Source organism: Cetorhinus maximus, chromosome 18 (assembly GCF_964194155.1).
Source record: "Cetorhinus maximus chromosome 18, sCetMax3.hap1.1, whole genome shotgun sequence".
In the NCBI taxonomy this organism is placed as follows: Eukaryota; Metazoa; Chordata; class Chondrichthyes; order Lamniformes; family Cetorhinidae; genus Cetorhinus; species Cetorhinus maximus.
The window spans coordinates 71242499-71266848 of record NC_135896.1 but is presented as its reverse complement, the minus strand read 5'-3'; the positions used below and the strand labels follow the sequence as shown (position 1 = coordinate 71266848).

At 40.2% G+C, this 24350-nt stretch overlaps 1 protein-coding gene across 12 annotated transcripts in view; it reads right to left on the bottom strand.

Moving 5' to 3' along the window:
- numb (NUMB endocytic adaptor protein) overlaps positions 1-24350 on the bottom strand; it is a 255961-nt gene that overhangs the window by 67118 nt on the left and 164493 nt on the right. For all 12 annotated transcript variants that reach the window (XM_078562884.1, XM_078562881.1, XM_078562880.1 and 9 more), the window contains one exon: positions 22656-22730. In XM_078562884.1, coding sequence (XP_078419010.1) covers positions 22656-22730 — 75 coding nt within the window. The remainder of the gene's footprint in view (positions 1-22655; positions 22731-24350) is intronic.

Below are 24350 nucleotides of genomic sequence, written 5' to 3'. Positions count from 1 at the left end.
AGTTTTAGCAGCACTGAGACATTTTGGATCAGAGGCACAAGGACCAAGCACGGCTACAGTTAGCATTGTTACTCAATTTAAGTGCAACAGAAATTGCAAAACACTTCATTGTATTATTGTACCTTCAGTATTTTCTGAAATTTTTAACTAAATGCATACTGAATTAAAACAAAATGAAGAACATGGTCACCTCAAACAGGATGTGGCATGACCATGTCAGCATTGCAAATTGTAGGTAATTTCCCACTGGTACGGCTTAAATCAATATAACGGTTATGCAGAGTTGCAAACAATAACATGAGTGAAATGAAATGGGTGCTGCTGCCAAGTCTAATGATCCTTAGTCAGATTTATTAAACATTAATGTTGGTAAATCAACCTTACTGAGGAAACTAAGTTAGCTGAGAAATTTCAAAACGGCTAGATCATGCCCAAATGGATGTATTAATAATTAATACAATTTATTTTGAGAGGTTTTGTCTAGCAACATTAGTACAAGTATCAGACATGCAAGATTATAACTACAGAGTTCTACAAGAAGAAAAGTGCATTAAAAAAGATTTAATGATTTTTATACCTGCTGAAACAAAAGAAAACATTTTACGTAACAATATAAAAATTATAATAAATAACAGAACAGAGGCACATCTACTTTTTCATTACAGGGGTGTCTTTTTTAAAAAGAAAAAAAGGAACATTTTTTAAATGTATACATCAACACTAAATGATTCCAGGCACAGCACAATAGTATGGCCACCAAGCCACACAACGTAGATAGGGATACAAAGCAGGTTTGCGTGCACAAGCATTCTGATCCCAGCCAGGACACATCAAGCAGGAACTCAGCATTGTCCACATGGAGTAAAGGATAAAAAGCAATGTAGGAGAGTAACCTTGGACAACAATCAAATGCCAAGGTGAATTCCAGAGTGAAACCTGGAAGCAGTTCAACCAGGAACTTTGTGGACCTGAAGGAGGAACAAAATTAATTTCTAAAAGTTTTTCAACAAATACAAGCTGCATTTTCAAAAGCGTGACAATTTCCATTCTGAACAGATAATTGACCTTTCGTTCTTGCAATTCCCAGAAATCAAAGATAACTCAGGTAAATTTATGGTCTTATGCAACTAAGCATCTAGTCTACAAAATTTTATTAATTTCCAACGGTACACTCTATAGCTGAAAGCTTGGATTACAAGCAGTGTAAATGAATACTGCCCTAGGAGTCAATGATCACATTGTGGTAAGACTTGATTACAACATGCAAGTCAGAAGAGCAAAAACACAATTCAATCATCCCACCAAATGAGATCACAGAGGGGATAGCTGAAATTTCACTTAATTTTTTCCAATGGAGTAAAAGTAAAATCAGTCAAGTGAATGCAATCTGGGGAAAAGCCACTTAACAAGCCTTCTCAACTTTGGGTCTGTTGGCAAACTACAACCTTGGGTAGGGTAGGAAACTAGAATATTGGGTTGATGGTTCACAGTCCCAGCAATTGTGTACACAACTGGAGCAGGACAAAACAAATGAACGTAGCCACACTACAATAGATAGTCTTCTTGATCAACAACTTGGAATACTGCAATAGAACTTATATTATAGAAATCAGAATGTTATGTAACAAAATGCAATTGTTTAGAAGTATATCATGTAAAATCAAACAGATTTTGGATTACATAACCACAAGGTAATGTTGGGCAACACTGCATTTAATCTTACACCTGAAGGGTATGAAAGCAAGTCACAATTAAAATATGTTTGACCATTTCCATTCAGTTCCTAATGTGCAGGAACTCATGTCAAAGATATCCTGGATTTAACAATCTCATTCTGTATAGAGTACCAGACTAACATTGTATGGTTCCTATTTACAGGTTATAAACAGTTAATATTCTGAGATTAATTCTCAAAGCCAACAGTGAGGTCAACGTTCCATTGCCCAAATTGGTCACTCATTTCTCACTTTAATGAGTGGATGATCAAGGCAATGGAATCCAGTTGGCAGGTCATAATATTTAATCTGGTCATCAGGCTACAAATTGAGTGTTGGGTTTTAAAAACAAAGCGAAAGAACCTTGGGGATACACTGCCAGGTCTCTTTCAATAAAGGGCTGGTTTTTAAATTGGTGGATGTAAATTATATGAAGTATCTTGCATCATAATAAATAAAAACATGTGCGCACATTGTAGGGAGGAGAAGGTCTAGCCACAAGTAATTAAAGCTATTGAATGTTTCCCAATTCAGCTATTGTTATCAGATAATTATCGTTCTCAATTTTAGAACCTCTCCTGGGTTATACTAACGGAGGACTGACCACTTAGAACAAATATTGCTGGGGTTGGCTTGTTACTAAAAAACAAAAATGATTTTCAATAGCAAAGTGATTTAGCTAAACCACAGGAAAATGCTGTAAAAGCTAAAGATTTTAAAATAATTAATTCAGAGTATGCTAACACTCGGCATAGAGTGTCAAGCATAATGTTAGTACTGATTCAGCAAAAATGCAATTGGAGCACTATCAATTAAATTTCACAACAACTTACAACAGATGGAAAGGGGGTCATATATCTTCAAAAGGCAACATGGTCTAAAATCATCAATAATAGAGAAACAAATTCAAGGGAACTGTCCCCCCGTTTAAAGGAAGATTCCAGTTTAAGAAAGAGTGACACCAAATTAGCATTTTGTACTGAGATGAGAGTTAAGATTGGTTTCATCAGGCTTCAATTTGTAGGGAAAATACAAAACTATATTTTGTGAACTGGCAAGCTTCACACTAGAGCATGGGCTCACTCAGTTGGTTTCCCAAGGGTTAACTTGGGCTCAACATGTCTACTATGTTGCTACTTATTTTCAAAGAAAACATGAGATATTGAAAGGTTTTCTTCTAGACACACTTGTTTACAACACTACACAAAAGGGCATGAATTTGCTTTTCCAGTTGAGTTTTTAAGCTAGAGCATTTTTAGATTTGTTGCAAAGAAACAATACAATGCCAAAATGTGTGTTATTTTCAATAATTTATCTGAGAAAGATCAACATAAAGGCCTAGTCTTTAGTTTAAACATTAGTAAAGGACTGCCATGGAATCAATAAGTGGACAAGGGATTAGCAATTATTCTGCTCAAGAAGCAATAAAGGTCTCAACACAAAGCAATTCCCTCAAAAGAACAGACTTTTTTATACATGAAATGAAACCAATGCACACTACCTACAAGGAAAAATGGAAAGATGGGGAGGAAGTGAATCAGAAATTCTCAATTATCATGCTACAAATTATTTGGTCTGCATCAGGTTAGACGTTAATTTTTTAAGACCTTAAAAGCTATGCACAGTTGAGCTGCATTACAACTAGTTAACATGTTTAAGCAGACAGCGTTCAATGATCTGTAAACACAACCACCACCCCACCCCACAGAGTTACATATTTCCATCTCTGCCTCTCCAGCAAAAAGTCACATTCAACCCATTTTTTTTTTGCTTATTTTACTTTGACATTTCAACTTTCCTTCTTGCTTTTCTCCCCAATTTTTTGTTTGACTTCAGATAGTAGCTAGGAAGTTGGTACAACCGGAGCAGTCCTAGAGACAGTCATTTACGGAACAGGAGGTCATTCAGCCCATTGAGTCTATGCTGCTCTCCACAGAACAACACTTTGCTGAGAACATGAAAACTTTTTGTGTATTTGTTTGTTTCAATTGGGTAGGAAACCAGATAGTTCTCCAGCCAAGTTATGAAGAAAGCAGTGGAGTTACTTCAAATGTGTAGGCAATTAGGTAGAAGTAACATTATAACATCCAAATTGGCAGTTATAAATTTGTCATGCCAGTCGTTATAAATTATGCATTCAAAGTTACAAATGTCAATATATCACATTACTATGGTAAATATCATGAATTCTGTCCTGGGACTTACTGCTTACAACAATACTGTAAATCTTGTTAAGTCTCTGTAGTATCAATCTATCTTGCATCTATTTAAATTAACATTCCAATAATTTCCAGGGTTAAGCCTTACATGATACTAGAATCAACATGCAACCAGTAACCGACAGGAAAAAAGCTAAAGCTAGCTCACTAAATAATTTATTCAAACTAAAAAAAGACGCTTCTAGGGTTCCACTGAACAAGGACTTTGAAACTGTTAAATTGAAATAATGCTATCTGACACAAATGCTAAAGGAACCAAGAGCTTTAACATTTTTGCTGCAGGTCTCTGAAGAAATTTGGAGCAATGCGGAGTTCTTAATTGGGAATTAAAAATGATTTTAACCCCATTAAAGATTGAAATTTTGTATAATAGCCACTTTGACCCACCCAATCTCTGTACTTTATGCCTCAGTGTCAGCTGTGGCTCAGTGGGTAACACGTATGCCTAAGTCACAAGGTTCAGGTTCAATTCCCACTCCAGGGCTTGTGCACTAAATTCAAGGCTGACATCCAGTGCAGTACTGAAGGAATGCTACACTCTAATATATGCTACACTCTGGCAGGTGCAGTCTTTTCAGTGAGTGGTGAATCTGAAGCTCCATCTGCCTGCTTGGGTGGATGTAAAAGATCCCATGGCATTATTTCAGAGATGAGCAGGGGAGTTCTCCCCGGTGTCCTGGCCAATATTTATCCCTCAATCAACATGACAAAGACAGATTATCTGGTCACTAGCACTGTTGTTTATGGGTGCTTCCTGTGCACAAGTTAGTGCCACATTTCTTATGTCACAACTGTGATTACACTTCAAAAGTAATTAATTGACTGTAAAGTGCTTTGAGACATCCTGTGGTTGTGAAAAGTACTATGTAAATGCAAGTCTTTCTTTTTTATATATTTATGTGACCTCTTACTGGTTAGGTTAACAGAAATATTTCCCCAGCTCCAGCATTACATTACTATTAAAGTTTGTCCACAACCTCCCAATTTCTGGAATATGCTATTATTTGTTAACCCCTGATCTCAACTAAATCCTTTTCAAATGAGCACTTTTTTTGAAAAAAGAAAAAGAATGTAGCCTGCAGAAATCCGATTATTACTCACTGATTCTGCTCGAAATAAGGTATGCAGCTTTGCCTGGACAAGAGATGTGGTGGCAGTGGCAGGGCGGGGTGGGGCTGGGCGGGGGGTGGCAGTGGAGTGGAGATCCAGGTCCAAAGTTAATCCTTTGGGGTTTTAAAAAAAATTTTAGTTGGAAAACCTCTTTCTTAGCAAAAACTCAGTAAGAACAGTCGTAAAAAAGCTGTGCGGTCTCAAAGTCCACAGCAAGTTAACGTGCCAATAATAAGGAAGGCAAATTGTATGTAGGCTTTTAATACAGTATTGTGAGTACAAGAGTAAGAAGATATTGCTGCAATTACACAGGTCTTTGGTGAGACATAGCTGGAAGACTATGTATCATTTTGTTTGCCTTACCTGAGGAAAAGATGTATTTGCCTTAAGGGTGGTGTAATGAAGGTTCATGAAATTGGTTCCTGGGATGGGGCCTATATTCTCTGGATTTTCGAAGATTGAAAGGTGATGTAATTGAAACATAAAATTCTTGTTATCTATACTGTCAAACCTTCCTAAGAGGCCATTTCTCCTGGCTGGAGAGTTTAGAACTAGACATCATGTCTCAGGGTAAGAGATCGGTCACTCAGAGTTGTGTATCTTTGGAATACTCCATCCCAGAGGGCTGCGGATGCTCAGTTGTTGAGTATATTCAAGACTGAGATTGGTAGCTTTTTGGGATTTAAGGGAATTAGGGATATGAGGATAGTGCGGCAAGATGAGTTAGAAAATCAGCCATGATCTTAATGAAAGGCAGAGCAGGCTTGAGGGACTTTATGGTCAACTCCTGCTCCTACTTATGTTCTTGCCTTCTTACGTACACCGAAAGAAGTATGTTTGTCAAACAGAGCACAAGGCTCTACCAGGGAGCCACAGAAACCACATTATAAGAGTAAGGAGATATTGCTGCAATTATACAGGTCTTTGGTGAAAAATCAAAATAAAATAAAATAAAATTTCACATTATATTGTGTAGCCATATGTTGGGCAGACAAGGCAGGCTCCAGATTCTGGTTTGTGGCTGGGCAATGAAGGCTTCAGTAACTCATGGCTAGGAGGGGAAGGACTGATTGCTATCTGGTAACTTCTAGAAAATGGCATTGAATAAGGACAGAGCTCTGTTAGCTCTCAATATCTCGATTCAAATGAAATAGCCGTTTGGGCAAGGTACCAGAGAACAGCAATGACTGGAATCACATCCAGCACACTAAAGGGAAGAGAGAAAAGGGGCAGGAAACTGCTAAATATTTTTCAAAGGATTAGAAGAACAACAACCTCTGGTGATGGCCAAGAGTGCAGTTACCCCACAACTCCAATTAATATTCAGAGGCTAAGTTTCTGCTTTGACCAGCAGTTAACAAGCTTGCAAGTCTTGCACATTTGAGTTTCTTCATCTGCAAGAATAATGAGATTGAGAACAAACAGTGTATTCACCAATGGACAAAATACATTGGCATTGTTGACTGATTGACATACAAGTACATATTTAACACACTTGAAAGCTAAATGAATGAAAATAAAAACAGTCTTTGTCTGTCAAATCCTGTTCAACAGAGCAGCCTTTCCTCAGCTTTGAATTTGACTTCTTTGCATGTTTCAACCACTTAAAAACGATTTTTATTTATGTTCTTCCCCTTGAGAAAATGCCTGTGCTCATCAAGGGATTTGTGATGTTAGTGCTGGGGAATGAAACACTTTTCTGGTACCCTAAGTCACATACTTCCAAGCGACAACAGTGAAATGCAAAGCCTCCCTCTGCTCTGCCCCAAAACTTTGCATCACCATCGATCTCAGTAGGAGTTCACCCTTTACAACACCAGTTAGACATTTGTTCTAATTTCCCACACCAGCCATCTGATGGGACTGCCAGTGGTGCTGAATTAGCATCAGTTTGGTGCTGTAGGTCCAGACCCACTTGAAACTGGACCGAAACAAAGCAAAAGCAAAATAATGCAGATGCTGGAAATCTGAAAGAACTCAGATCAGGCAGAATCTGTGCAAAGAAACAGATGAAGAAGGATCATTGACCTGAAACGTTAACTCTATTTCTCTCCACAGATGCTGCCTGACCTGCAAAGCTTTTCCAGCAATTTTTTGTTCTGATTGGAGACTAAGCAACCTCGTTTCATGTATGCCACCAACAGTCAACATACAGAGCTCTCATTCCATCAGTCTGTGGCGAAATTGAATCCAGATCCCTTGTTTGTCTTAAACCTCACACTGACCCTTTATCCTTATAGAGATGAGAAGCATAATTGATCAGCTGACTTGAATTTCATCATCCATGGCTCTTTGATGTGAACTGATGGAGTGATACAGTTCAAGAGGAATTGCACACAAAATCTGGCTCTCATGAGTTCTGGTTTTATGACTTACTTTATTGAGTTACAGCGACTCCAAGTCAAAATCTAAATTTTAAATTATTAATTTCTGGTCAATTACTGAACGCCAGAAAGCAACTACATTTCTTAAACTGGGCAAAGCTTTTAGGATTACAAATAAAAAATACCAATTTTGAGCCATTTATTTGCTTGAGATGCATTCATGTTTAAAACAACTAACTTCCATAACTTGCTTTAGGTTGAAGTTGCATTTAACATGAGTTTGCAGTTAGTTCCCATCAACTGTAGATTACAATAAAGAAGATTTTCAACCAGACATCTCCTGAACAGAGGAGGTTACAGGAAAGTCGTCTTGGATATACTCCACAACTGTGAGCAACTGAACCAGCAGGTACAATCAATGGATGAATTAGCAAAACCAAGCCATCATTTATATAAGTATTTTCGGTAGGTGTTACTGGATAACACATTAGGGTAGGAACTCCAATGAAACTTTTCCCCTTTTTAACTGCGGTATGGTGAGGTAAATTATAGTGCCTTGAGTACTTGAGATCAGCCCAGACAGAGAATCAAACTTGGAATTCCCCTTAACTGGAAGAATATTTCATATCTAGTGGTGCAGTTGTCCACTGGAAGATCAGAGAATCCTGCTGTGGATTTTTAGTCCCTAACGACACGTCACTTTGAATTAAGTGAAAACAGTCAGTGATGTGCTTATCTCTAAGCAAACAAAAGTAGAATTTCATAATACCTTAAGGAAGCTCATCTTAATGATGTTCACATGATAACAGTTATTGTATATGACCATAGAAAATGGGTATTTAAATTATAACTCATATAATTATAACTTGTATAAACAGCAGAAGCCCTAGAGAAGTACAGAATGTGTAGGGGGGAAACTTAAAAAGGAAATTAGGAGAAGAAAAAGGAGGCATGAAAAAATATTGGCAGGTAAAATAAAGGAAAATCCAAAGTTATTTTACAAGTACATTAAGAGCAAGGGGGTAACTAGGGAAAGAGTAGGGCCCATTAAGGACCATAGTGGTAATTTGTATGTGGAGCCGGAAGACGTAGGTAGGGTTCTAAATAAATACATTGTGCCGGTGTTCACAAGTGAAAGGGACAACATTGGTATGGAAATCAGAAGGACAGTGATAGAATTAAAGAAATTAGCATAGAAAGGGAGGAGGTTCTAAGTGGTCTGGCAGGCTTAAAAGTAGATAAATCTCCAGGCCCAGATGAAATGTATCCCAGACTGTTGAGTGAAGCAAGGGAGGAAATAGCAGGGGCACTGGCAATAATTTTCAATACCTCTCTGGCCACAGGAGAGGTGCCAGAGGGCTGGAGGACAGCCAATGTGGTACCGTTATTCAAGAAGGGAGGAAGGGATAAAGCAGGGAACTACAGGCCAGTTAGTCTAACCTCAGTGGTGGGGAAACTATTGGAAGCAATTCTGAGGGACAGATTAATCTACACTTGGAGAGGCAGGGGTTAATCAAGGACAGTCAGCATGGCTTTGTTGTGGGGAGGTCATGTCTGACCAATTTGATTGAATTTTTCGAAAAGGTGACCAGGTGTGTAGATGAGGGCAATGCATCTGATGTAGTCTACTTGGACTTCAGCAAGGCTTTTAATGAGGTCCCGCATGGGAGACTGATAACGAAGGTAAGAGCCCATGGGATTTAAGGCAATTTGGCAAATTGGATCCAGAATTGGCTGAGTGGCAGGAAGCAGAGGGTGATGGTTGAGAGGTGTTTTTGTGACTGGATGCCTGTGTCCAGTGGGGATCAGCGTTGGGCCCCTTGCTGTTTGTGGTATATATAGACGATTTAGACTTGAATGTAGGAGGGTGGATCAGTAAGTTCGCAGATGACACGAAAATTGGTGGGGTGGTAAATAGTGAGAAGGATAGCCTTAGATTACAGGAAGATATAGACGGGCTGGTCAGGTGGGCTGATCAGTGGCAAACTGAATTTAATCTGGATAAGTGTGAGGTGATGCACTTGGGCAGGACATACAAGGCATGGGAATACACGATGAATGCTAGGACCCTGGGAAGTACCAAGGATCAGAAGGACCTTGGTGTGCATGTCCACCGGTCCCTTACTGTAGCAGGACAGGTAGATAAGGTGGTTAACAAGGCATATGGGATACTTGCCTTTATTAGCTGAGACATAGAATATAAGAGCAGGGAGGTTATGCTGGAACTGTATAAAATGCTGGGTTAGGGTTAGGCCACAGCTAGAGTATTATGTGCAGTTCTGGAATCCGCATTATAGGAAGGACGTGATTGCACTAGAGAGAGTGCAGAGGAGATTTGCCAGGATGTTGCCTGGGCTGGAGAGTTTTAGTTATGAGGAGAGATTGGATAGACTGTGGTTATTTTCCCTGGAGCAGAGGAGATTGAGGGGGGACATGATTGAGATGTATAAAATTATGAGGGGCATAGATAGGGTAGACAGGAAGGAACTTTTTCCCTTGGTGGAGGGGTCAATAACCAGGGGGCATAGATTTAAGTTAGGGGGCAGGAGGTTTAAAGGGGATGTGAGGAAGAATTTTTTCACCCAGAGGGTGTTGGGAATCTGGTATTCACTGCCTGAAAGGGTGGTAGAGGCAGATACCCTCATAACTTTTAATAAGTATTTGGATGCGCACTTGCGATGCCATGGCATACAAGGCTATGGGCCTAGTGCTGGAAAATGGGATTAGAATAGTTAGGTACTTGTTTGACTGGCACAGACTCGATGGGCCGAAGGGCCTTTTTCTGTGCTGCAGATCTCTATAGCTCTATGACTCTAAGCTGTTGGTAATTTCAAGGCTTGTTAAAACTAGCTCTAAATTACAGTTCATGTTTGAAATTTTTAAACTTTACTGTTCATTATTATAATGTGGTACATCAGAATAATATATATATCCAGCCATTCGACTTTAAGATAATTAATTCAAGAAATTGGCCAGAACTGTGGCATTCCTTTATGTGCATTGTTACAACAAACGATTGATTACATCTCATTTAATGGCCTATTTGATACACCAACACACAACCCAAGAATCTCCTAGGAAGCAACAAATAACGTATCATCTTGCTGGCATGATCTTAGGATTTTCATCTGTTTTATAATAGCCAACAAACCTGAGTTCATGAAATTTAGCAAACAACATCTTTTGCGACAACATATAGAACCAATAAATCTGGTTTGCATGTTTCAGTTTGCCTGGGTTTGAAAATCTGTTGCATTTATTTAGCAATCAAATCTGTGCAGTGCACAATCCAATCTGGTTTGGTTTGCATGTTAAAATATAAGTTAAGAAATAGTAGTCGGTCATTAGGCCCTTCGAGCCCCTCCTTTACCATTCAATAAAATCATGACTGAACTCTTAACATTAATTTCACTTTTCCCCATATCGCTTAATATCCACAAATCTATCACTCCCTAACTTGATTACTCAACAATTGAACATCCACGGCACTTTGGGGTAGTTCACAATCTTTCGAGTGGAGATTTCTCACCTCAGTTCTAAATAACTGACCCCTTATTCTGAGGCTGTGACCCCTAGCGCAATGCTCTCCGTTAAGGGGAAACAACCTCTCAAACCAGTAAATTCTATGTTTCAATCAGGTCACCTTTCATTTTTCTCAACCCTTGAAAACACAGGCCTCATCTATTTAATCTTTCCTCTTAAGACAATTCCCTCATCCCAGGAATCAGTCTAGAGAACCTTTGTTACACTTTCTCCAAGGCAAGTATATCCTTCCTTAGGTAAGGAGACTAAAATTGTTCACAGTACCCCAGGTGTGGTCTCACCAAGGCCCTACACAATTGCAATAAGATTTCTTTACTCTTGTACTTGAATTCTTCTCTAATAAAGGCTAATATAAATTTGCTTTCCCAAACGCTTGCTGTACCTGCATATTAACCTTATGATTTGTGTCCAAGGGCATCCAGGGCCCTCCTCCAAATACCAACATTGCTTGGTCTCTCTTCAATTAAAAAATATTTTTCCTACCAAAGTGGATAACTTCACAGTTCTCCACATCATATTCCTTCTGCCCTGTTCTTTCCTACTCATTTAACTTGTCCATATCCCTTTGCGTCCTCCCCACACCCTAATGTTGACAGAGTGCAGATTTTTAAAAATCTGAATGGATTGGTCATGCGAGTGGTTTGCTGATGAACTGGGCCATTAAGTGTTCTAATTCGTTCATCCCCGTAACTGATCAACAAGACAATTGCTCATTTGTTTAAGTCAATCACATATCATCAGTTAAAATCTTTTCCCTCCGTAGTAACTTACTTGAAACCTAGGGCCTGACTAAAACAATCAATAGGTTCAGGTTGTAAAGAATCCACAAGCAGGGTCACTCCGGCAGCTGATCACTCTTTTGAGGCCTTTTACACAATTGGATATCCTTAGAATGAGACCACACAGGTGTATACCAGTACATTTCAAGTCTTTCCTGATCGTTGGCACCATTACATACAGTTTGCATCAGTGATAATGGTGAGCTGGCATCCGATTCATTTGTACACTCTTAGCTTCACTGGGCCAATAACAATAATGGTCCTCCTCTCTGGGAGGGCACATGCAGTATTTTATTTGGTGGCAATGGTCAAACTCTACAGTCACTGACTGACCCTGATCAAAAGAATGCCCAAGTAATGCTCCGCATTCAACAGTTAGTTCAGTTCCTGCTGAATTTGTATGTGAAAATAAGCTGAAAGTACTATAATTTTAAATAATGTAATAATGGCAGTCAAATCTGAACAACAACAGTTCAGGCAAAATTAAAATATTTTATATGGTTGGATAGCATAATGGATAGTTGTGGAGTGGAAGACTTCCATTAATTCTATAGTAAAACCTTTTCCCAAGAAACATGTTTATTATGCAGAAAATTTCAACATTTTTATTCTTTTGGGAGTAAGGACAATTTCCTATATTACAGGACCTCATATTTGAAACCACATTACAGATCTAATTCATTCCATATAAATTAAGTCTATATTTGATTTTCTCAATTGGCACATACTGTAATGGCAGATTAACTGCAAAAATATTACATAAAGCACTGAGGGTACTAATCAATCCCCAACTGACCATGACCTGGGTCCATGGATGCTCAAATTCCATGTTACTTGGACACATCAGAATTTCAGCTGGGCAGCGTTACATTAAATTGAGTTGATTTATCTAAGAGGCAGACTTTGAAACCAGACTGATCAAGAACCTTCCCTTGATTAATCAATCATTGGCATTACATAGACGATACAGCACAGAAACATTTAGCCCAACCAGTCCATGTCTTTGTTATGCTCGACTTATGTCTTCTCCTGTCCTTCCTCATCCAAATATCAGCACAAACCTTTATTCCCTTCTTCACCATATGGCTTTATCTAGCCTCCCTTTAAGAGTATTTTCAACCACTCTGTGGTAGCGAATTCCACGTTTTCACCACTTTGAGCAAAGTAATTTCTTCCGAATTCCCTATTTAATTTCTTGGTGACCATCTTACATTAATGGCCTCTAGTTGTGCTCTTTCCAACAAGTGGAAACACACTCTTTCTCTCTCCCTCTGTCTATCCTATCAAAACCTTTCAAAATTTTCAAGACTTTTATTAGGCCACCCCTCGGCCTTCGGAAAGAGTCCCAGCCTGTTTATCCTTTCCTGATGGGTATAACCTCACAGTTAGGGTATCAGCTTTGGAAACCTTTTTTGCACTCTCTATAGTGCCTCTATATCCTTATTATAATACGATGGCCAGAATCGTACACAGTACCCCAACTATGGTCTAACCAACAATCAATAAAAGCTTAGCACAACTTCTCTATTTTTCAATTCTATTCTTCTGGAAATAAACCCGAGTGCTTGCTTTGTTTTTTTCAAATGGCCTTATTGACCAACATTGCAACTTTGTGATTTATGTATTTGCATTCCCAGGTCCCTTTGCTCCATTCAAGTTCTTATTTTCTTACCAAAATGTAATATGCCTTGAAATTGATTTGCCAATTATATGCCCATTCTGAAAATTTATTAATGTCTTCCTGTAATTTATTGCAGTCCCCATCAGTATCAACAATTGTGCGCCTAATTCGGTGTTATCTGCAAATTAAAAATTGTATTTTTGGTTTTAAAGTCTAAATCATGACTATAATTAGTTAACAATAGTGATCCCAGTACTGATTCTGTGGGAACCCACTCTCCATCTAAAACTTGCAATAGTTGACCCCTTCTACCCTTGCTCTTCACTTTTTGTCTTTGAGTTAGCCAGGCAACTATCTGTTACTTGTCTCCTGACTGCATGCTCTAAGCTTGCTCATTAGTGTATTGTGTGTCTTAGTAAAGAAATCTAGGTAAGTTACATGCATCTGCCTACTCTTCCTGCTGCTCCTTGAAAGAATTCAATGAGGTTGTTAATCTATGCTGACTATTCATAATATTTTTGGTTTTTTGCTGTTTATCAGGAGGTCTTGTAGCGCAGTGGTAATGTCCCTACCTCTGGGCAGAAGCTCCAGGTTCAAGGCCCACTTCAGGACTTGGTGGCCATGGAAGGTGCATTCATAATGCAGCCAAACAGATTGATGATTAACCTATAAACCCTTCCAAATATGCTTGAAGGCAGGCAGGAAGAGCAGGAGAGTTTCCTGGTCAGCCATACTGCAGAAGGCAATGGCAAACCACTGTAGTACTTTGCCACGCATAATCATGGACCAATCCAATGGAAGTCCATGGTCGCAAATGCCCTCTTAGGGCATAGTACCTGAAGGAGGAGGAGGAGATTTTTATCTGTTTTTTCCTTCAGTAGAGATACCAATATTTTTCCTACCTCCAATGGGAGCAGTGCCGTCATAAAAGTAGTAGTAGGCCTTTCAACTCTGAGCCGGTTTTCCTGCCATTCAGTTAGATCATGGTTGACCTGTGCCTCAAACCTATTAACCCATCTTGGCTCCATATCCCTTGATACCAATACCAAAACAAAAATCTATCAATCTCAGTCTTGAAAATTTCAGCTGACCCCACATTCACAGTCTTTTCAGGAGAAATGAAGTTTTCGCTACCTTGAATGAAAAAATCATTGCCTGATTTCACTCCTAAATGGCCTAAACTCTAATTTGTCATATCCTCTTGTTCCAAATTCCCTCACCAGAGGAAACAGTTGTTCTGTATCTGCCCTATTTAATCCCTTCATCAATTTGAAAACCTTGATTGGATTACCCCTCAAATTTCTAAACTCAGAAGCAATACAAGGAAAATTTATGTGACCTGTCTACTTAAAATAATCCTTTCAGCTCCTCCCAAGAAAAATATATCCTTCCTGAGGTGTGGTGCCCAGAACTGAACACAGTATCACTTCTTTTGTACAGAGCTTTAACTGAGTATGGCATCAAGAAGCCCTAGCAAAACTGAAGTTAATGGGAATCGGGGGGGAAACCCTCCGTTGGTTGGAGTCATACCTAGCACAAAGGAAGATTTGTGGTGGTCGTTGGAGGTCAATCATCTCAGTTCCAGGACATTACTGCCAGAGTTCCTCAGGGTAGTGTCCTAGGCCCAACCATCTTCAGCTGCTTCATCAATGACCTTCCTTCCATCATCAGGCCATAAATGGGGATGTTCGCTAATGATTGCACAATGTTCAGCACCATTCGCGATTCCTCAGATACTGAAGCAGTCCATGGTCAAATGCAGCAAGACCTGGACAATGTCCAGGCTTGGGCTGACAAGTGACAAGTAACATTCATGCCACACAAGCACCAGGCAATGACCATCTCCAACAGGAGAGAATATAACCATCAGCCCTTGACGTTCAATGGCATTACCATTGCTGAATATCCCACTATCAACATCCTGGGAGTTACCATCAACCGGAAACTGAACTAGACTAGCAATGTAAATGCTGAGACTAGAAGAGCAGGTCAGAAGCTAGGAATCCTGCGGTGAGTAACTCACCTCCTGATTCACCAAATCCTGCCCATCATCTACAAGGCATGAGCAGTAGTGTGATGGAATACTCTCCACTTCCTGGATGAATGCAGCTCCAACAACACACAAGAAGCTTGACACCATCCAGGACAAAGCAGCCCACTTGATTGGCACCCCTTCCATAAATATTCACTCCCTCCACCACCGATGCACAGTAGCAGCAGCTACAGGATGCACTGCAGGAACTCACCAAGCCTCCTTGAACAGCACCTTCCAAGCCTGTGACTGCTACCATCTAGAAGGACAAGGGCAGCAGACACATGGGAACATCACCACCTGGACGTTCCCTTCCAAACCACTCACCATCCTGACTTGGAAATATATCACCGTTCATTCACTGTCGCTGGGTCAAAATCCTGGAACTCCCTTCCGAACATCACTGTGGGTGTACCTACACTACACTGATTGCAGCGGTTCAAGAAATCAGCTCACCACCACCTTCTCAAAGATAATTAGGGAAGGGCAATGCTGCCCTAGCCGGCGATGCGGTCATCACATGATCAAATAAAAAAAAACTTCCTCCCAATTGTATTTAAGTCCCCTTCTGATAAAGGCCAACATTACATTAGAGATTTTGATTATTTTATGCATCTGTCAACTAGCTTTAGTGATATCTTTATATGGATACTTAAATCACTCTGTTCTCCAGCTTTTGTAATTATTCTGATTTGATTCTCTTGTATCCAAAGTGAATATTATTATATTTCTCAATGTTAAACTCAATCTACTGTTGTCTTGCCTATTCATTTAGTCCATATGTTCCTTGGTAATTTCCTGTTTCCATCTACACAACACAATGTGTCTTCTAACTTGGTATCAACTCCAAATTTGGATATATAATACTCTACTCCTTTATCCATGTCATCTGCAGTTCTCCGTCTGAATGCACAGATTAGAAATGTGCTCCTCCCGAGTATAACATATCACTAAGTAAAGCACCTGTGCCAAAAATGTACATTCTGCAAATCAACCAGTGCACAGCACATCATCACTCATCTAACATTGAGAGATCTGAAGTTGACGGCGATTTTAAAAAATGATACAAAGCTGTTTAGATTATAAACAATTTGGCATTCTGCTGCTAGCTGAATTGCTGACTTAGGCCTTACAGCTCATGTGAAGTATTAGCTGAGCTTGACATGGTGTACCCAAGGAATGGAGAAAATTACCAAGTGTCATTTAAAAAAAAAAGTTTTTCAAACCAGCATACAGAAACATCTCAGTATAATTCACACCAAACTTACAAACACCTTCAGGATGTTTAGGCAGTGTTTATGAATTGGTATGATTGTAGCTTGTACACATTTTAAACAGGAACAATGAGGCTCTACTCATCGTTATAATTCAATATCTATGCATGCTGCATGTTACATAACATATCATGTTTTCCATGTACATAAAGTTTCACATCATACCTTGTCACAGTATAAAATGCACATATTCAAAATAACACTGAAGACAAACCATCAGTCCCTTCCTAAATCAGTGGTATCTTCAAGACACGTAAGCAATGTATTCAAATTCTCACTAATCTTCCTGGGACCTGGCAGATGATGCATCTGGCTGAGGAAGCCAGTATTATGCTCCCAGATCTTTGCCAATCATGTTCTAAACTGACAACCTGGAACACAGCTGCCAAAGGGGCACTTGAATTTTTGGCAGACAGTTTCCAGCCTCTGCAAGAACAGGAACACCTTCTTAGGTTAGAGGTGGGGGAAGGGGGAGAAAAAGGGTTAGAAGAGAACAAAAATCACTGACACAGACCCACTATGTAACACACACAACACGGCACATTAAGTGCTCAACCATGCAGTGGCAATATCAAGAAAAGTTCAACTATTTCACGTATTTCATAGACAAAAGACAAAGTTTAAAGATCATTAAGCATGGCAACAAGCTAGGGCAGCAACACTGCAAAAGAACAGTAGTTATAGAGTCAAGATGGCATTGAATGAGGCCATTCAGCCCATCAAACTCATGCTGGCTTTCAGTAGAGCAATACAATCAGTCCTATTCCACCGCTCTATTCCTGTAGCCCTGCAAGTTTATTACCCTCAAGTGCCCATCCAATTTCCTTCTGAAATCACTGATCATCGCCACTTCCATCACCCTCACAAGCAGCAAATTCCAGGTCATTACCACTCGCTGCGTAAAACAGTTCTTCCTCACATTCCCCCTGTATCACCTGCCTACAGCCTCAAATCTGTGTACCCGGAATCCTTGTGCCATTAGCTAATGGGAGCATCTTTTCTTTGCCTACCTTCTAAACCTGTCACAATCTTGTACACCTCCATCAAATCTCCCTTCAATTTGCTTTGCTCCAATGAGAACATTCCCAGCTTCACCAACCTAACTTGGCAGCTAAATTGTCCCACCCTTGGAACCATTCTGGTAAATTTCCACTGCACTATCTCAAGGACTTTCACATCCTTTCTAAAGTGTGGACGCAACACTCCAGTTGTTGCCGAATCAGAGCTCTATAAAGATTCAGCATAACTTCCCTGCTTTTGTACTCAATGTCTCTATTTATGAAGCTAAAGATTCCACACGCTTTGCTAATCGCTCCTTCAAAGATCTATGCACATGAACCCCTGGGTCCCTCTGGTCCTGCACACTCTTTAGAACTGCGTCATTAAGTCTATACTGCCTTCCACTATTCCTTCTGCCTCACCTCAATTTCTCTATATTAAATTCTAACTGCTACTTGTCTGCCCTTCTGGTAGTCTATGTCCTATTGTAGTTGATTGGTATCGAGGGGATCTGACTGAAACGTATACAATTCTAACAGGGCTAGACAGACTAGATGCAAGGAGGGTGTTTTCCCTGACTAGGGATTCTAGAACCAGAGGCCACATCTCAGGAAACAGGGCAAGCCATTTAGGACTGAGACGAGGAAAAATTTCTTCACTCAGAGGGCAGACTTTTGCAGTCGGCGAGCAGGGGGTGAGGCCCGCTCACCGACGTGTAAAATGACGCGGGATGACGTCGGGCGGAACCCCCGACGTCACCCCGTCCCATTTAAATTTTCAGGGAGGCGGGGACGCAGCAAAATTAGCTGCGGGCCTGCTGACCTGTCAATGGCCAATTGAGACCATTGACAGGATTATTTAAACAATTAAAGGAGCTGCCCATCCAACCTTAAGGTTGGCGGGCAGGCCAGGAGCCCCGGCGGTAAATAGAAAAAAACATGAAACCTCATCCACCGGCAGGATGAGGTTTCATGCAGGGTTTTAACAAGTTTAATAAAGTTATAGTGTAAATTATGAACATGTCCCATCTCATGTGACATTGTCACATGAGGGGGACATGTTAAGGAATATTTTTTTCTCTATTTTTAATCTTTCTCAAAGTGGAAGCAATCTCCCTGAGGCTGCACTTTGCCTCAGGGAGATGTGCGCTCGTTCGTGTGCATGCGCGAAAGAGCGCATTCTCGCTTTTGGGGAATCCCCCTGCCCGCACAGGAAGCGCATAGCATTTCCCATCGGATGTCACGCTGGGTGGACCTTAGTTGGCCCTCCCACGTAAAATGGCGGTGTGGCCCGCTTCTCCAGCGGGGATTGCCTCCCCGCTTGTCGGAGATTTGGTCGGGCCCACCCGCCCGACAGGCAGAAAATTCTGCCCAGAGGGTGGTCAACCTGTGGAATTCTCTACCACAGAAAGCTGTGGAGGCCAGGTCATTGAGTATATTCAATAAAGAAATTGATAAATGTTTGAATATTAGGGGCATCAAGGGGTATGGAGAGAAAGTGAGAATATGGCATTGAGACAGAGGACCAGCCATGATCATATTGAATGGCAGAGCAGGCTCGAAGGGTCGAATGGCCTACTCCTGCTCCTAGTTTCTATGTATCTATCTATCATCCTAAGTGTTTGCCACACCTCCAAGTTCAGTATCACCAGCAAATTTTGAAATTTTACTCTGTATTCCAATATCTAAGTCATTCATATATCCAAAAAAAGCAGTAGTGTTTGCACTGACCTTTGGGGAATGGTAGACAATGATGATTCATTGTCTACCATCCTCCAGTCTGCAAACCAACCATTTACCACGGTTTGATGTGCTCTGTCCTTAAGCTAATTCTTTTTAAAAAAAAATCGAACCTGACAGTGACTCTCCTATTCCACGAGTCTCAATTCTGTTAACTATCCTTTTATGTAATACTTTGTCAAATGCTTTCTTAAAATCCATATATACAAAATCCACTACATTCCCTTCATCAAGCTTCTCTTGTTACTTCATCAAAAAATGCAATTAGATTAGTCAGGCATGATCTGTCTTTTACAAATCTGTGTTGCCTCTCCCTAATTAACTCAATACTCTCCAAGTGCCTGTTAATTTTTTCCCCTGATTAATGCTTCAAAATCTTACCCACCACTATGTTAAACTGATTGGCCTGTAGTTACTAGGAATGCCCTTACACTCGTTTTTGAGCACTTGCCTCTCTCCGAACCTGTGCCACCTCTTGCTACAGAGGGAAGATTGGAAGATTATAGCAAGCCCTTCAGTTATCTCAAACCCCACTTCCCTGAGCAACTGGAGATGGAAGGGGAGGTGGTGGTATAGCGGTATTATCACTGGGCTAACACTCTAGAGACCCAGGGTAATTCTCTGGGGACCCAGGTTTGAATCCCACTACGGCAAATGGTGAAATTTGAAGCCAATAAAAATCTGGAATTAAAAGTCTGATGGTGACAATGAAACCCTTTAGGGAAGGAAATTTTGGTCAGGCCTACACGCAACCCCAGACCAACAGCAATTTGACTCTTAAAATGCCCTCTGAACATCCCATTAGGGATGGGCAATAAATGTTGGCCAAGCCAGCAATGCCTCCATCCCATGGATGAATTTTAAAAAAGCCATCTGGGCAGGTGATTTATCCACTCTAAGTCTGGCAGCCTTTCCAGTGCACCTGTTTCACCCCATCCATTAGCTCCATCATTCCTGTTTCTACAGGTATTTTGTGAGCATATACAATAAAATTGTCATTGAGGACCTGCACCTCAAAGTATACACCACCCTCCTTCTCCCGCCCCACCACTTACCCACTTCCTCTATTTACACGCCAGTAGAAAATTTTTGGGTTACCTTTTGCGTTAACTTTTTTTTTCATGTGGGCATCGCTGGTAAGGACAGCATTTGTTGCCCATTCCTAATTGCCCTTGAACTGAGTGGCTTGCTCACTACTGCACAGGGCAGTTAAGAATCAACCACATTGCTGTGGGTCTGGAATCACTTGTAGGCAAGACCAGGTAAGAGCGGTAGATTTCCTTCCTTAAAGGACATTAGTGAACCAGATGGGTTTTACAACAATCGATGATAAGAACAACATAAGAAATAGAATCAGGAGTAGGCCATTCAGCCCCTCAACCCTGTCCCACCATTCAATAAGACCCTGGCTGATCTGCCCCAAACCTCAACTCCTCTTTCGTGCCATCTCCTCATAGCCCTCAACTCCCCAATATTTCAAAAATCAATCTACCTCCTCTTTAAATACTTTCAGTGATCTAGCCTCCACAACTCTCTGGGGTAGATAATTCCAGACATTTACTCCCCTCAGAGAAGAAATTCCTTCACTTCTCAGTTTTAAATGAGTGTCCCCTTATTCTGTAGCTATGTCCTCTAGTTTGAGATTCCCCCACTAGTGGAAACATCTTCTCAACATCTACCCTGTGGAGCCCCCCGCCATAGAACCTTGTACATTTCAATAAGATCACCGGTCATTCTTCTAAACTCTAATGAATAAAGGCCTAACCTGTTTAGCCGTTCTTGAAAAATCAACTCCTTCATCCCAGGAATCAGCCTAGTGAATCTCTTTTGAACTGCCTCCAATGCCAGTGTATCCTTTCTTAAATACGGGGACCAAAATTGTACACATTGCTCCAGGTGTGGCCTTACCAACACCCTGTACAGTTGTAACACGACTTCCTTATTTTTAAACTCCAACTCCCTAGCAATACGGGCCAAAATTCCATTTGCCTTCTTAATTACTTGCTAACTTTTTGTGTTTCATGCACAAGAACACCCAGATCCCTCCGTGCTGCACTATTTTGGAGTCTCTCTCCATTAAATAATAGTCTGCCTTTTGATTCTTCCTACCAAAGTACATGGCCTCACACTTCCCTGCATTAAACTCCACCTGCCAACTTTTTGCCCAATCACTCAACCTATCTAAATCCCCTTGCAGATTCCTTATGCCCTCATAACAACATGCCCTCCCACCTATTTTTGTATCGTCAGCAAAATTGGATACATTACACTCTGCCCCCTCCTCCAAGCCATTAATATAGATGGTAAATAACTGAGGCCCTAGGATTGATCCTTGTGACATTCCACTAGTTACGTCTTTCCAACCTGAAAAAAGCCAATAATACAGACTCTCTCTCGTGTGTGTTAACCAATCCTCAATCCAAGCGAATATATTACCCCCAATACCGTGAGCTCCTATGTTGTGCAATAACCTTTTATGTGGCACCTTATCAAACGCTTTCTGGAAATCCAAATACGCTACATCTACCGGTTCCCCTTTATCAACTCTGTTTGTTATATCCTCAAAGAACTCTAGCAAATTTGTCAAACATGATTTCCCTTTCACAAAGCCATGTCGACTCTGTTTGATTGCATTAAGCTTTTCTAAATGTCCTGTTATTTCTTCCTTAATAAGGAACTCTAGTTGCCATGGCCATCATTACTGAAACTAACTTTATATTCCAGGTTTATCAATTGAATTTAAATTCCACCAGCTGCTGCAGTGGGATTTGAACCCGTGTCCCCAGACCATTAGCTTGGGCCTCTAGATTACTAGTCCAGTGACATTGCTACCATCTCCCCTACCATTCTATTCCCAGATCCTGTCTTTGCCAGTCATATTTTCCTCTTCACTTCTCCTCTCAACTTATTGTATTTGGCCTGGTTCTCATTCCAAAAATTCATTTGAAATGCATCCTACACACACTTTTTTGTTTAATCATATTCTCTACACCCTCACCATCCAAGCACCCCGGCTTTAGTTTCCCTACCTTTTGCCCTTCTAATGTACCCAGCCTATACCCGAAACAGTTCTTCCTTAAAAAATCACTCATTGTTGCGTTACAGTTTTTCCTGTCTAACTCTGATTCCATTTTCCTTGGCTTGATCCCCTCTCATCCCACTGAAGTTAGTCCTCTTCCAATTTAGAATATCTACTTTAGTTTGTTCCTTGCTTTGGATTGTAAAGCAACATCATGTCAGCACTGAAGTTCAATGTGTATTTTTAAAGAGTTATGCTTTTTGAAACATGCATATACATACAGATTTCAGTCTCTTTACAGCTTCCTCACAGATGTGCATCCCTCGAGATTCGTCTACCTCCACGTGGCCTAAGTACTGGAAAAGGAAAATATAAGTCAAAGTTCAGATCAACCTCCAATACATTCCAACTAGATTCCAGCAAATTTAAGATAAAATCACCACAAACTCCTTGGCTGGTTCATTGTTAAAAGTCAAATGGGCCAACATTCTCCCCTATCTGTGGAATTAGCCAACCATGGACTCGAGCTCAATAGCTGTGGTGCATCCATCTGCTCCTTATCATTATGCTGACCCATGATGAAAACCATGGGTGTGAACTTTGAGCGTGCATAGGGTTGGGTTTAGTTATGATGATTCAAGAGTTGATTGGCCTCCTGTTAATGCATAAGCATTGGCAAGGGCTAAGAATAACAACTTTGGCAAGTTATTGGAGGATCGATGCCAGCAGTGAAGCTCTTTGCAAGGTAAAGAGGTGGGAAGCAGGAAGAATAACACCTACATAATGATGCATAAAATGATGTTACGGTCATCAAAATTAGATTTTTTTTAACTCCATATTTATTAGCATGCACTCAGTCCCCTTCTTGCTACTTTAAATTCACAGGTGTTTCAAGGCATCAGGAGATGCCAGGATTTTAAATGTCACTGACAATCCAACTCAGCACGGTTGTCATTCTTCATACCGTTTTCCCAATTCATCACTAGGTACTGCATTGAAACCAGCGCCAATCTATAAACTATCCTACTGTTACTGATGATTTTTTTTTCCAAATCACTTGCCCAATTCCAAAAAGATGAAGTTAGAAGATAGTGACAGGTAAATTTTAAATAACTGAAAGTATTCATTCTGTTGATAATCTGTTTCACCAAAATCATAGTTTTCATCAGTCACACTGTGGGCGGTCTTTACCTAACAGAGATGGTGTAATGTAACTATTTACATTCTCGGCACCTGTACCTTACTGCAATTAATTATTTAAGTTTCCCCATTTTTAACCAAATAGAACATATTATGAAAAGCAGTGTCACAATGGTATTGTTTCATTCCAGTGTGCTCAGTATTCCCATAGCATTGAGTATTGCCGAAGCGGAAGTGATACCAGTTTTCGCAAATATTATAATACACATAAAATAACAAATTGATGACAGAATGTCGACCTGAGCATGTTGGAGAAGTTACTGATGTTTTCTGGAGTATGTGGAATATGAAAAGGCAAAGAAGGGTACTCCATTTCTATTTAAAATTTGTGTTTTTGAAGCAGAGTCTCAATGGAAACTAGAAATTTCAATCTTTTCCCATTTTCCAAGCCTATGAATTATTCCAAAACAAGCTCTTGCATTGATATAGCACCTTTTAACAGAGGACAAGAGAAACAAGGTGCTATATCAGCAAAGGGAGACCAAAAATGTGATAAAGAGAGTAAACTAGCAATATATATTAAAATAAATTGTCAGAGCTTTTGTAAGAAATATTTGTAGGGTACCTTTAAAATAATAAAACATCGCAAAGTGCTTTACAGGGCATTATTAAACAAAATATGACACCGAGCCATATAAGGTAGAATTAGATCAGATGATCAAAAGCTTGGTCAAACATGTAAGTTTTAAACAGTGTCCTAAAGGAGGAAAACAAGATTGCAAGGTGGAGAGGTATAGGGAGGGAATTCCAGATTAGGGCCTCGGAAACTGAAGGCA